Below are 12,456 nucleotides of genomic sequence, written 5' to 3' on the forward strand. Positions count from 1 at the left end.
CGTCCATCCAAACGTTGGTTTTCGACTTGAAAAGTTGCACAAAGGTCGTTTGCTCGAGTTTCATGTTGCAATTTAAAGGTCATATGTGTGTGAAACGGGGAAAGAGCATGATATGGCACCTTTTAAAGCAAAAATCAGGTCCAAAGTCGGGCACAGAATGACTTATGGGAGGGAGGGCGTGTCCCTAACTTAACTTAGCATTGCTTGGCCAGAGGAGAGCCCTTGTCTCATAGGTCCTTCCTTCTTGGACCTCTCTCTCCCTTTGGTCTTCTCTCGCTCTCTGTCTGAACCCTGGGGGAGTGGTTTGGCGACAATGTTCAACCAATCAGAACGCAGGCTGAGTCAGGACTGAACAGACAGGTTTGTATTAGATATTTACACAAGACGAGTCATAAACGGTTTAATGAACAAGAAGAACACATTGTCAATGAGCAGAACTCACAACAGGAAGTGGTCTTTGTGATTCACAGAATGAACCAGGAAGTAGCATCACATTAGTCCTGTTTTAACATGGACTGGCCTCCTGCTGGTGCCAGAGTCAGGACTAAACATGGACCGGCCTCCTGCTGGTGCCAGAGTCAGGATTAAACATGGACCTGCCTCCTGCTGGTGCCAGAGTCAGGACTAAACATGGACCGGCCTCCTGCTGGTGCCCAGAGTCAGGACTAAACATGGACCGGCCTCCTGCTGGTGCCCAGAGTCAGGACTAAACATGGACCGGCCTCCTGCTGGTGCCCAGAGTCAGGACTAAACATGGACCGGCCTCCTGCTGGTGCCAGAGTCAGGACTAAACATGGACCGGCCTCCTGCTGGTGCCAGAGTCAGGATTAAACATGGACCGGCCTCCTGCTGGTGCCAGAGTCAGGATTAAACATGGACCTGCCTCCTGCTGGTGCCAGAGTCAGGACTAAACATGGACCGGCCTCCTGCTGGTGCCCAGAGTCAGGACTAAACATGGACCGGCCTCCTGCTGGTGCCAGAGTCAGGATTAAACATGGACCGGCCTCCTGCTGGTGCCAGTGCTCTTTATAAACTTGGTTGTAAGTGTCTGTGTTCTTGTGTGTGCAGAGGGGAGGAGCCATGGCGGACCCCAGCTCACGTCCCCAGAGAAAGATGTCCACGGCGGGGGAAAGTGTTTACCGAGTGTTAGGGCTGGAGAAGGGCGCCACGCCCGAGGACATCAAGAAGGCCTACAGGTCCGTGCTCCGCCTACGTGTTATTACTGTTCTGTTCAGTTATAACTGTTCTACAGCTGTTATAACTGTTCTGTTCTGTTATTACTGTTCTGTTCAGTTATAACTGTTCTACAGCTGTTATAACTGTTCTGTTCTGTTATTACTGTTCTGTTCAGTTATAACTGTTCTACAATGCTTTCAACTTGAATTTCAAACATTTGAAGACAAGAAGTTCTGATCTAGTCCAGATCTAGTCCTGATCTAGTCCAGGTCTAGTCCAGGTCTAGTCCTGATCTAGTCCTGATCTAGTCCAGGTCTAGTCCAGGTCTAGTCCTGATCTAGTCCTGATCTAGTCCAGGTCTAGTCCAGGTCTAGTCCAGGTCTAGTCCAGGTCTAGTCCTGATCTAGTCCAGGTCTAGTCCAGGTCTAGTCCAGGTCTAGTCCAGGTCTAGTCCTGATCTAGTCTTGATCTAGTCCAGGTCTAGTCCAGGTCTAGTCCAGGTCTAGTCCAGGTCTAGTCCTGATCTAGTCCAGGTCTAGTCCAGGTCTAGTCCAGATCTAGTCCTGATCTAGTCCAGGTCTAGTCCAGGTCTAGTCCTGATCTAGTCCAGGTCTAGTCCAGGTCTAGTCCAGGTCTAGTCCAGGTCTAGTCCAGGTCTAGTCCTGATCTAGTCCAGGTCTAGTCCAGGTCTAGTCCAGGTCTAGTCCAGGTCTAGTCCTGATCTAGTCCTGATCTAGTCCAGGTCTAGTCCAGGTCTAGTCCAGGTCTAGTCCAGATCTAGTCCTGATCTAGTCCAGGTCTAGTCCAGGTCTAGTCCAGGTCTAGTCCAGGTCTAGTCCAGGTCTAGTCCTGATCTAGTCCAGGTCTAGTCCAGGTCTAGTCCAGGTCTAGTCCAGATCTAGTCCAGGTCTAGTCTAGGTCTAGTCCTGATCTGGTCCAGGTCTAGTCTAGGTCTAGTCCTGATCTGGTCCAGGTCTAGTCCAGGTCTAGTCCAGGTCTAGTCCAGGTCTAGTCCAGGTCTAGTCCAGGTCTAGTCCAGGTCTAGTCCTGATCTAGTCCAGGTCTAGTCCAGGTCTAGTCCAGGTCTAGTCCAGGTCTAGTCCAGGTCTAGTCCTGATCTAGTCCAGGTCTAGTCCAGGTCTAGTCCAGGTCAAGTCCAGATCTAGTCCAGATCTAGTCCAGGTCTAGTCCTGATCTAGTCCAGGTCTAGTCCAGGTCTAGTCCAGGTCTAGTCCAGGTCTAGTCCTGATCTAGTCCAGGTCTAGTCCAGGTCTAGTCCAGGTCTAGTCCAGGTCTAGTCCAGATCTAGTCCAGATCTAGTCCTGATCTAGTCCAGGTCTAGTCCAGGTCTAGTCCAGGTCTAGTCCAGGTCTAGTCCAGGTCTAGTCCAGGTCTAGTCCAGGTCTAGTCTTGATCTAGTCCAGGTCTAGTCTTGATCTAGTCCAGGTCTAGTCCAGGTCTAGTCCTGATCTAGTCCAGGTCTAGTCCAGGTCTAGTCTTGATCATTTGTAATCTAATAGTCTCTTCTGTCTCTTCAGAAAACTGGCTCTAAAGTTTCACCCGGACAAAAACCCGGACAATCCTGAAGCGGCCGAGAAGTTTAAAGAGATCAACAACGCCAACTCCATCCTCAACGACGAGAACAAGCGACGAGTCTACGACGAGTACGGCTCCATGGGCCTGTACGTGTCCGAGCAGTTCGGAGAGGAGAGCGTCAAGTACTACTTCCTCATGTCCAAGTGGTGGTTCAAGGTGAGACTGGACCTAAACCAGGTCTAAACCAGGTCTAAACCGGGATTAAACCAGGACTAAACTGGGATTAAACCAGAACTAAACCAGGTCTAAGCCAGGTCTAAGCCAGGACTAAACCAGGACTAAACCAGGACTAAACCAGGACTAAACCAGGACTAAACCAGGTCTAAACCAGGTCTAAACCAGATCTAAACCAGGTCTAAACCAGGTCTAAACCAGGACTAAACCAGGTCTAAACCAGATCTAAACCAGGTCTAAACCAGGTCTAAACCAGGACTAAACCAGGTCTAAACCAGGTCTAAACCAGGACTATTATTACAAAGTGCTGCTTTTACAATAGACTCTTTGAGATAAAACATAAATTGTGTGTTATTACATGTCTTATTACATGTCTTATTACAAACTCTGGTCTTACACATGTGTTATTACATGTGGTGTTATTACATGTGTTATTACATGTGTTATTACAGACTCTGGTGGTGTGCTGCACGCTCTTCTCCTGCTGCTGTTGCTGCTGCTGCTGTTGTTTCTGTTGTGGGAAGTGTAAACCTCCAGAGGACGAGGAGAGTTATCAGTACGTGAACCCCGAGGACCTGGAGGCTCAGATCAAGGCCGACCAGGACGGAGGAGGTGAGGGGGACCGGCCGGGAGGGCATCTGCTCTAATCAGGGCCATAATCACTGTGACTCATTATTACATGCCCTCTGCTGTTCAAAAGTTTAAAGGACACATATTCTACTGAATGTCCTTCTTCTCTCTCTAACCCTGTTCAGAGGCCAGGAAGTGAGAGGCCGGGAAGTGAGAGGCCAGGAAGTGAGAGGCCGGGAAGTGAGAGGCCGGGAAGTGAGAGGCCGGGAAGTGAGAGGCCGGGAAGTGAGAGGCCGGGAAGTGAGAGGCCGGGAAGTGAGAGGCCGGGAAGTGAGAGGCCGGGAAGTGAGAGGCCGAGAAGTGAGAGGCCGGGAAGTGAGAGGCCGGGAAGTGAGAGGCCGAGAAGTGAGAGGCCATATTCTCAACATGTTGTTGTTGTTGTTGTTGTTGTTGTTTTATGGCGGTTGACATCCGAGTGTTGCATTACCGCCAGGTCTAGTCTAGGTCTAGTCCTGATCTGGTCCAGGTCTAGTCCTGGACCAGATCAGGAGAACATGTTGAGATGCTTCAGTCAGAGTTGGAGACAATAAAGAGAAAACATCTGCCTGTGATTCTGCCTGTGATGACATCATCACAGGCAGAACATGACATCACAGGCAGAACATGACATCACAGGCAGAACATGACATCACAGGCAGAACATGACATCACAGGTAGAACATGACATCACAGGTAGAACATGACATCACAGAGAGAAGAGAGGCATTCAGCAGAATATGTGTCAAAACATACACTTCAAAGACAGTTTATACGATCGATAAATGATAAGGAGTGTTTTATTTCTATGTTGAATCATTATAAATTGCCTTTTTTAACACGTCTGTTCTTGGAGCTCAGGTGGACTTTCCCCGTCAGGAGTAGATTTAGTTTGACCTCGTGTCCGTTTGTGATGAGCTGATGTGACAGTGTTGTTCCCGTCTGACTCAGGGGCCACTATAATCATAATCCAGCCCGCATCTAAAGGCGACAGCGCCCAGAGCCCCGTGTCAGAGCAGCCCTCCCCTCTCCCCGCCCCCGCGGCCCAGACCACGCCCCCCGCTGCTGAAACCCCGCCCCCCTGCCCCACCGCCACCGTCGCTCTGGGACCCGCCGTCTCCACAGAGAACAGGACGGAGCCCGAACCGTGACCCGTAAGCACTGCCGAGACTCCAGGGGCCGCTGTTCTGTCCTCCGGCTCCTACTCCAGGGGCCGCTGTTCTGTCCTCCGGCTCCTACTCCAGGGGCCGCTGTTCTGTCCTCCGGCTCCTACTCCAGGGGCCGCTGTTCTGTCCTCCGGTTCCTACACAGACGCCAAATGACAGAAGTGTTATTTATTACAGACTTTAGCACTAATTGTACTTTTTGTGAACGCGTCGAGTAAATAGTATTTTTTCCCCATAATTTGAAATATAAAAGCAAAAAAATCTCATGTTTCTGTTATTCATTTTTATGTTGTTTTTAGAATTAAATTATGAATATTTAGATCTGATGTCGGTTTATTCTTGAACTATGAAAAACACAGATTTACAGGAGAATAAGTACAAAATAAACTATAGCTGGCATTGGTTATATATATATATATATATATATATATATGTATATATATATATATATATATATATATATATATATATATATATATATATATATATATATATATATATATATATATATATACACACACACAAAACAACAGGAAACATCAGTCTGACTGTGAATGTGTAGGAACCTCCTCCACCTCCTCTGCTCCTCCTCTCCTCCTCTCCTCTGTTCCTCCTCTCCTCCTCTCCTCCTCCTCTCCTCTGTTCCTCTCCTCCTCCTCTCCTCCTCCTCTCCTCCTCTCCTCTGTTCCTCCTCTCCTCCTCTCCTCCTCTCCTCTGTTCCTCTCCTCCTCCTCTCCTCTCCTCTCCTCCTCCTCTCCTCTCCTCCTCTCCTCTCCTCTCCTCTGTTCCTCCTCTCCTCCTCTCCTCCTCTCCTCTCCTCCTCTCCTCTCCTCTGTTCCTCCTCTCCTCTCCTCCTCTCCTCTCCTCTGTTCCTCTTCTCCTCCTCCTCTCCTCTCCTCTCCTCTGTTCCTCCTCTCCTCCTCTCCTCTCCTCTCCTCTGTTCCTCTCCTCCTCCTCCTCTCCTCCTCTCCTCTCCTCTCCTCTGTTCCTCCTCTCCTCCTCTCCTCTCCTCTCCTCTGTTCCTCTCCTCTCCTCCTCTCCTCTCCTCCTCTCCTCCTCTCCTCCTCTCCTCTCAGCTCCTCTGTTCCTCTCCTCCTCCTCTCCTCTCCTCTGTTCCTCCTCTCCTCCTCTCCTCTCCTCCTCCTCTCCTCCTCTCCTCCTCTCCTCTCCTCTCCTCTGTTCCTCTCCTCCTCCTCTGTTCCTCTCCTCCTCTCTTCTCCTCTGTTCCTCCTCTCCTCCTCTCCTCTCCTCCTCCTCTCCTTCTCTCCTCCTCTCCTCTCCTCTCCTCTGTTCCTCTCCTCCTCCTCTCCTCCTTCTCTCCTCCTCTCCTCCTCTCCTCCTCTCCTCCTCTCCTCCTCTCCTCCTCTCTTCTCCTCTGTTCCTCCTCTCCTCCTCTCCTCTCCTCCTCCTCTCCTTCTCTCCTCCTCTCCTCCTCTCCTCTCCTCTCCTCTGTTCCTCTCCTCCTCCTCTCCTCCTCTGCTCCTCTTCTCAGCGTTTCTTCTTCATGAACGTTCAATAACATCTGTGGACATCGTCTTCCCAAACGTCAAACGCATGTCGCCTTTTCACCTTTAAGCGGCGGCCATTTTGTTTTCCGGAACAGCTCGACCCCCTTTGACCTTTCCAACATGGCCGCCGTGGTCATCTTCAGGCTAACGCTGCGTTCCAGACACTTCCTACTTGAAAGTTACGAGTGCTGCACATTACAAAATATATTAACAAATAGAGTAAAATATAGTATAACAGTTCAACAGTATAATAACAGTTTAATAACAACATAATAACAATATAACAGCATAATAACATAACAGTATAAAAGCATAATAACAGTATAATAACAACATAATAACAGTATAAAAGCGTAACAGTATAATAACAACAACAGTATAAAAGCATAATAACAATAGAATAACATAATAACAGCATAATAACAGTATAATAACAACGTAATAACAGTATAAAAGCTTAATAACAGTATAATAACAACATAATAACAGTATAACGGCATAAGAGAAGGTGGGTCTAAGGACCGAGGACTCTGGGACATCGTCCCTCACAGACATTGTTGATTCATTTTTTCACTGTCGCCCTCAGAGGAAACTGTTGTTGTGATTTTGGGTGTTACTAAAATAAATTGAATTGAATAATAACAGTATAATAACAACATAACAGTGCTAACAGTATTGTAACAGCATAATAACAGTAACAGTATAACCACATAACAGTATTATAACTGTATTGTAACTGTATTGTAACTATTATAACAACGTAATAACAGCGTAATAACAGCATTATAACAGTATAATAATAGTATGAGTGTATAACGAGTATTATAACAGTGTAATAACAGCATTATAACAGTATAATAACACCATAATAAGAGTATGAGCGTATTATGAGAGTATTATAACAGCATAATAACAGTATAAGAGTATAATGATAGCATAATAACAGTATAAGTATATAATAACACCATAATAAGAGTATAATAACAGTATGATAAGAGTATAATGAGAGTATTATAACAGCATAAAAACAGTATAAGAGTATAAAGATAGTATAATAACAGCATAATAGCAGTATACAAAGAGTATAATGAGAGTATTATAACAGTATAATAAGAGTACTATAACAGTATAGGTGTCGTCAACTGGTATTAAAAGTGTTAATTTGTGGGTTTTTAGAGCGCACTTAAAGCACATAACACAATATGTCTCCAGTCGTATGTAATGGAGTTTAATCCAAAGACAAATGTGAAAGATCTAAACGAATCGCAAAATTACAGAAAAATCGACCCTTTTTACATTTGAATGAAATGTTGCACTCTAAATGATAAAGTTAATACTCTAAAATGTGTTATTGCTCAGCCCTGATCAGAGTTAAAGTTATCAAAGATGAAGAGTTTGGTTTTGTTCTTGTTATGTAACAACGTGGCCTGGAACGCAGCGTAACGCGTCATAACGTCTTCATTCGGCCCTTTTCTTCTGTCACTTCTCACTTTGACCCACGTGAGGCGCAAATGAGTGAAAACCTTCTTCTGTTTCAGGAAAGTGACTGCGTAAACGAGCCTCGATCTTCTTCTGATAAAGGTGAGAGTAAAACTCTTCAGCTCCTGTTTTATGCAACGTTTTGAGTATTTTTTTTCCATTCGAAACATGTAATATTCAGTGTTCATCGCTCGTGCTCTCGTCACTCGTGCTCTCGTCGCTCTCGTCGCGCTCGAGCTCTCGTCGCGCTCGAGCTCTCGTCGCTCGTGCTCTCGTCGCTCGTGCTCTCGTCGCTCGTGCTCTCGTCGCTCTCGTCGCTCGTGCTCTCGTCGCTCTCGTCGCTCGTGCTCTCGTCGCTCTCGTCGCTCGTGCTCTCGTCGCTTGTGCTCTCGTCGCTCTCGTCGCTCGTGCTCTCGTCGCTCTCGTCGCTCGTGCTCTCGTCGCTCGTGCTCTCGTCGCTCTCGTCGCTCGTGCTCTCGTCGCTCGTGCTCTCGTCGCGCTCGTCGCTCGTGCTCTCGTCGCTTGTGCTCTCGTCGCTCTCGTCGCTCGTGCTCTCGTCGCTCGTGCTCTCGTCGCGCTCGTCGCTCGTGGCTCGTGCTCTCGTCGCTCTCGTCGCTCGTGCTCTCGTCGCTCTCGTCGCTCGTGCTCTCGTCGCTCGTGCTCTCGTCGCGCTCGTCGCTCGTGCTCTCGTCGCTTGTGCTCTCGTCGCTCTCGTCACTCGTGCTCTCGTCGCTCGTGCTCTCGTCGCGCTCGTCGCTCGTGGCTCGTGCTCTCGTCGCTCGTGACGCCCGGCCATAACAGCAGCGTTCTGAAGCCCTGATCATTCAGATGGTAATCAGGTACTCATCAGTGATGAGGGGCTGCAGCTGCTAACAATAGGATTTATATGGCCCAATACAGGGCTCGTGGGGTAACAAAGAAGAGTTTTGGGGGGATCTTTAACGATTGTAGAGTGTCTGTGGTTCTCTGGTTTGAGGCCGTTACACAAATGGAAACGACACGTGTGTTTTTGTGTTTTTCAGCCTTTGGGAGAGTCAGATCCTGCTCCAGCTCAGCTCTGGTCCTCAGCTCCAGCCTGAGCCACAACGAGCCACATGTGACCCACAACCAGCTCCTCATGACAGCCAGAGGACACCAGCCCGATCCCCGCCCCACAACCGCTCCACAACCGCCCCCCTCTCCCACAACCGCTCCCACAACCGCTCCACAACCGGCCCCCGTGTCCTCTTCATCCGGATCATTTCACTTTCTAACCCAACATTTCACTCACTTCTGGTCCATTTTCCACAAAGAGGAAATGTAACAAAAAGAACAGAAATGTACTGTATTTTTGCCATTTTACATGTTTTTAAATGTAATTCTAACTCTGTAGTTTTCTTGTGACGTCGACATTAAACGAGATGATAAAACACAAACATGTGCTTCACATAAGTGTTTTTATGTGAACGTGTGAAAACAGAACCTGGAAGTCTCTGGACCACGTTCGTTTCCTTTGTTTGATTTGTTGTTAAAAAGGTGCATCAGAGTCGGCCGCTCGTCAAACTCCTTAAACTCGTCAAACTCGTCAAACTCGTTAAACTCCTTAAACTCGTCAAACTCCTTAAACTCGTCAAACTCCTTAAACTCGTCAAACTCGTCAAACTCGTTAAACTCCTTAAACTCGTCAAACTCGTCAAACTCGTTAAACTCCTTAAACTCGTCAAACTCGTCAAACTCGTTAAACTCGTCAAACTCCTTAAACTCGTCAAACTCGTCAAACTCCTTAAACTCCTTAAACTCCTTAAACTCGTCAAACTCGTCAAACTCGTTAAACTCGTCAAACTCGTCAAACTCGTCAAACTCGTCAAACTCGTTAAACTCGTCAAACTCGTTAAACTCCTTAAACTCGTTAAACTCGTCAAACTCGTCAAACTCGTCAAACTCCTTAAACTCGTCAAACTCCTTAAACTCGTTAAACTCCTTAAACTCGTTAAACTCGTTTCTCTTTTGTTTATTCAGTGAAATCATTGTTCAAATCACTGGACATGACGCGTTTTAATGCCAAACTGGAACATGCCTCACTCTCCACCACGAGTCTGAGCAGGACGAGTCTGAGCGGGACGAGTCTGAGCGGGCCAGTCTGAGCGGGACGAGTCTGAGCGGGACGAGTCTGAGCGGGACGAGTCTGAGCGGGCCAGTCTGAGCGGGCCAGTCTGAGCGGCACGAGTCTGAGCGGGGCGAGTCTGAGCGGGCGAGTCTGAGCGGGGCGAGTCTGAGCGGGACGAGTCTGAGCGGGGCGAGTCTGAGCGGCACGAGTCTGAGCGGCACGAGTCTGAGCGGGACGAGTCTGAGCGGGCCAGTCTGAGCGGGACGAGTCTGAGCGGGCGAGTCTGAGCGGGGCGAGTCTGAGCGGGGCGAGTCTGAGCGGGACGAGTCTGAGCGGGCGAGTCTGAGCGGGCGAGTCTGAGCGGGCGAGTCTGAGCGGGCCAGTCTGAGCGGCACGAGTCTGAGCGGGGCGAGTCTGAGCGGGCGAGTCTGAGCGGGGCGAGTCTGAGCGGGACGAGTCTGAGCGGGACGAGTCTGAGCGGGGCGAGTCTGAGCGGCACGAGTCTGAGCGGCACGAGTCTGAGCGGGACGAGTCTGAGCGGGCCAGTCTGAGCGGGACGAGTCTGAGCGGCCGAGTCTGAGCGGGCGAGTCTGAGCGGGGCGAGTCTGAGCGGGGCGAGTCTGAGCAGGACGAGTCTGAGCGGGCGAGTCTGAGCGGGCGAGTCTGAGCGGGCGAGTCTGAGCGGGCGAGTCTGAGCACCTTTAAGAACAAGGACATGGACAAGACGAGTCTTTTATAATAAACAAACAACAAATGCATGTTTTCCAGCTCTGAGCTCCACAGTTGAAGTTTGGGCTGTAAACGTGCCAGTTAATCATATCCAAACTAAAAACTGCCTCTTCAATATTCGACCAAAAACTCTGTGGAACGATCAGCTGAAAGAGCTCAAAACTATGAAGTGTTTCTATGATTTGTTTCTGACGCACGAACAAACACTCCCACTGAACACGAGCAGCGAACAGTGAATTTAAACTCCAGATCCTTTGTAAATCCCAAATAACAGCTCCAGCGCCCTCTGCTGGCTCCAGCTGCAGCGCCCTCTGCTGGCTCCAGCTGCAGCGCCCTCTGCTGGCTCCAGCTGCAGCGCCCTCTGCTGGCTCCAGCGCCCTCTGCTGGCTCCAGCTCCAGCGCCCTCTGCTGGCTCCAGCGCCCTCTGCTGGCTCCAGCTGCAGCGCCCTCTGCTGGCTCCAGCTGCAGCGCCCTCTGCTGGCTCCAGCTCCAGCGCCCTCTGCTGGCTCCAGCGCCCTCTGCTGGCTCCAGCTGCAGCGCCCTCTGCTGGCTCCAGCGCCCTCTGCTGGCTCCAAGGCTGTTTTGCCTGCACAGAAGAGAGAGACTTACTTTTTTTCTATTTTCCATCGTTTTAAGTTGAAATTCTAAAGTGACATGTCCAAACTACGGCCCACGGGCCAGATGCGGCCATCAGACCCATTTTCTTTGGCTCTCCTGCTAAGTTGGTCCAAATAACAAAAAGTCGTATTTTTTACTGTAAATTGGAAAGATTTAAGCATTTTTATGTTTTAACAACATAATCTTAATGTTAAAGGTGAAGGCGTCGAAACCATGTCAAATGCAACATTTGGAATGATTCACTTTGGACAAACTCGACGTTCTGAGTCCTTTTCTCACCAGCGTTCACACGTGTCGTTCACGCTCGTCGTTCACACATGTCGTTCACACGTGTCGTTCACACGTGTCGTTCACACGTGTCGTTCACACGTGTCGTTCACGCTCGTCGTTCACACGTGTCGTTCACGCTCGTCGTTCACACGTGTCGTTCACATGTGTCGTTCACACTCGTCGTTCACACGTGTCGTTCACGCTCGTCGTTCACACGTGTCGTTCACACGTGTCGTTCACACGTGTCGTTCACGCTCGTCGTTCACACGTGTCGTTCACACGTGTCGTTCACACGTGTCGTTCACGCTCGTCGTTCACACGTGTCGTTCACGCTCGTCGTTCACACGTGTCGTTCACACTCGTCGTTCACACGTGTCGTTCACACGTGTCGTTCACACGTGTCGTTCACACGTGTCGTTCACATGTGTCGTTCACACTCGTCGTTCACACGTGTCGTTCACGCTCGTCGTTCACACTCGTCGTTCACATGTGTCGTTCACACGTGTCGTTCACACGTGTCGTTCACATGTGTCGTTCACACGTGTCGTTCACACGTGTCGTTCACACGTGTCGTTCACATGTGTCGTTCACACGTGTCGTTCACGCTCGTCGTTCACACGTGTCGTTCACATGTGTCGTTCACACTCGTCGTTCACACGTGTCGTTCACACGTGTCGTTCACATGTGTCGTTCACATGTGTCGTTCACACGTGTCGTTCACGCTCGTCGTTCACACGTGTCGTTCACGCTCGTCGTTCACACGTGTCGTTCACACGTGTCGTTCACGCTCGTCGTTCACACGTGTCGTTCACACGTGTCGTTCACACGTGTCGTTCACACGTGTCGTTCACACGTGTCGTTCACACGTGTCGTTCACGTGTGTCGTTCACACTCGTCGTTCACACGTGTCGTTCACACGTGTCGTTCACACGTGTCGTTCACACGTGTCGTTCACACATGTCGTTCACACTCGTCGTTCACACGTGTCGTTCACGTGTGTCGTTCACACTCGTCGTTCACACGTGTCGTTCACACTCGTCGTTCACAC

At 49.3% G+C, this 12,456-nt stretch overlaps 1 protein-coding gene and 1 long non-coding RNA gene across 3 annotated transcripts in view; one reads left to right on the forward strand and one right to left on the reverse strand.

Annotated features, from left to right (window-relative positions):
* The window catches only part of LOC140356021 (uncharacterized), a 355,422-nt gene that overhangs the window by 268,843 nt on the left and 74,123 nt on the right, over positions 1-12,456 (reverse strand). The gene's annotated exons all lie outside the window — the stretch shown is intronic.
* Positions 1,063-7,813, forward strand: dnajc5ga (DnaJ (Hsp40) homolog, subfamily C, member 5 gamma a). 2 transcript variants are annotated; one of them, XM_072440052.1, is made up of 5 exons: positions 1,063-1,196; positions 2,715-2,928; positions 3,399-3,558; positions 4,504-4,706; positions 7,765-7,806. In XM_072440052.1, exons 1-4 carry the CDS (start codon positions 1,081-1,083, stop codon positions 4,701-4,703), a joined length of 690 nt encoding a protein of 229 aa, XP_072296153.1. In that variant the 5' UTR covers positions 1,063-1,080; the 3' UTR covers positions 4,704-4,706; positions 7,765-7,806. The 2 variants fall into 2 exon arrangements, with proteins under 2 accessions (XP_072296153.1, XP_072296214.1); XM_072440113.1 differs by lacking the exon at positions 4,504-4,706 and having other exon boundaries at positions 7,765-7,813.

Source organism: Eucyclogobius newberryi, unplaced genomic scaffold (genome assembly GCF_026437365.1).
Source record: "Eucyclogobius newberryi isolate DKJ021-1_F unplaced genomic scaffold, fEucNew1.0.hap1 SCAF_1, whole genome shotgun sequence".
Lineage (NCBI taxonomy): Eukaryota > Metazoa > Chordata > Actinopteri > Gobiiformes > Gobiidae > Eucyclogobius > Eucyclogobius newberryi.

Bases quoted from the DNA above. Each gene is read 5' to 3' on its own strand.
- dnajc5ga (XM_072440052.1), top strand. From the start codon at position 1,081: ATGGCGGACCCCAGCTCACGTCCCCAGAGAAAGATGTCCACGGCGGGG. The intron at 2,929-3,398 runs GTGAGACTGGAC...GTGTTATTACAG, and splicing joins TGTCCAAGTGGTGGTTCAAG to ACTCTGGTGGTGTGCTGCAC. The intron at 3,559-4,503 runs GTGAGGGGGACC...CGTCTGACTCAG, and splicing joins GGCCGACCAGGACGGAGGAG to GGGCCACTATAATCATAATC.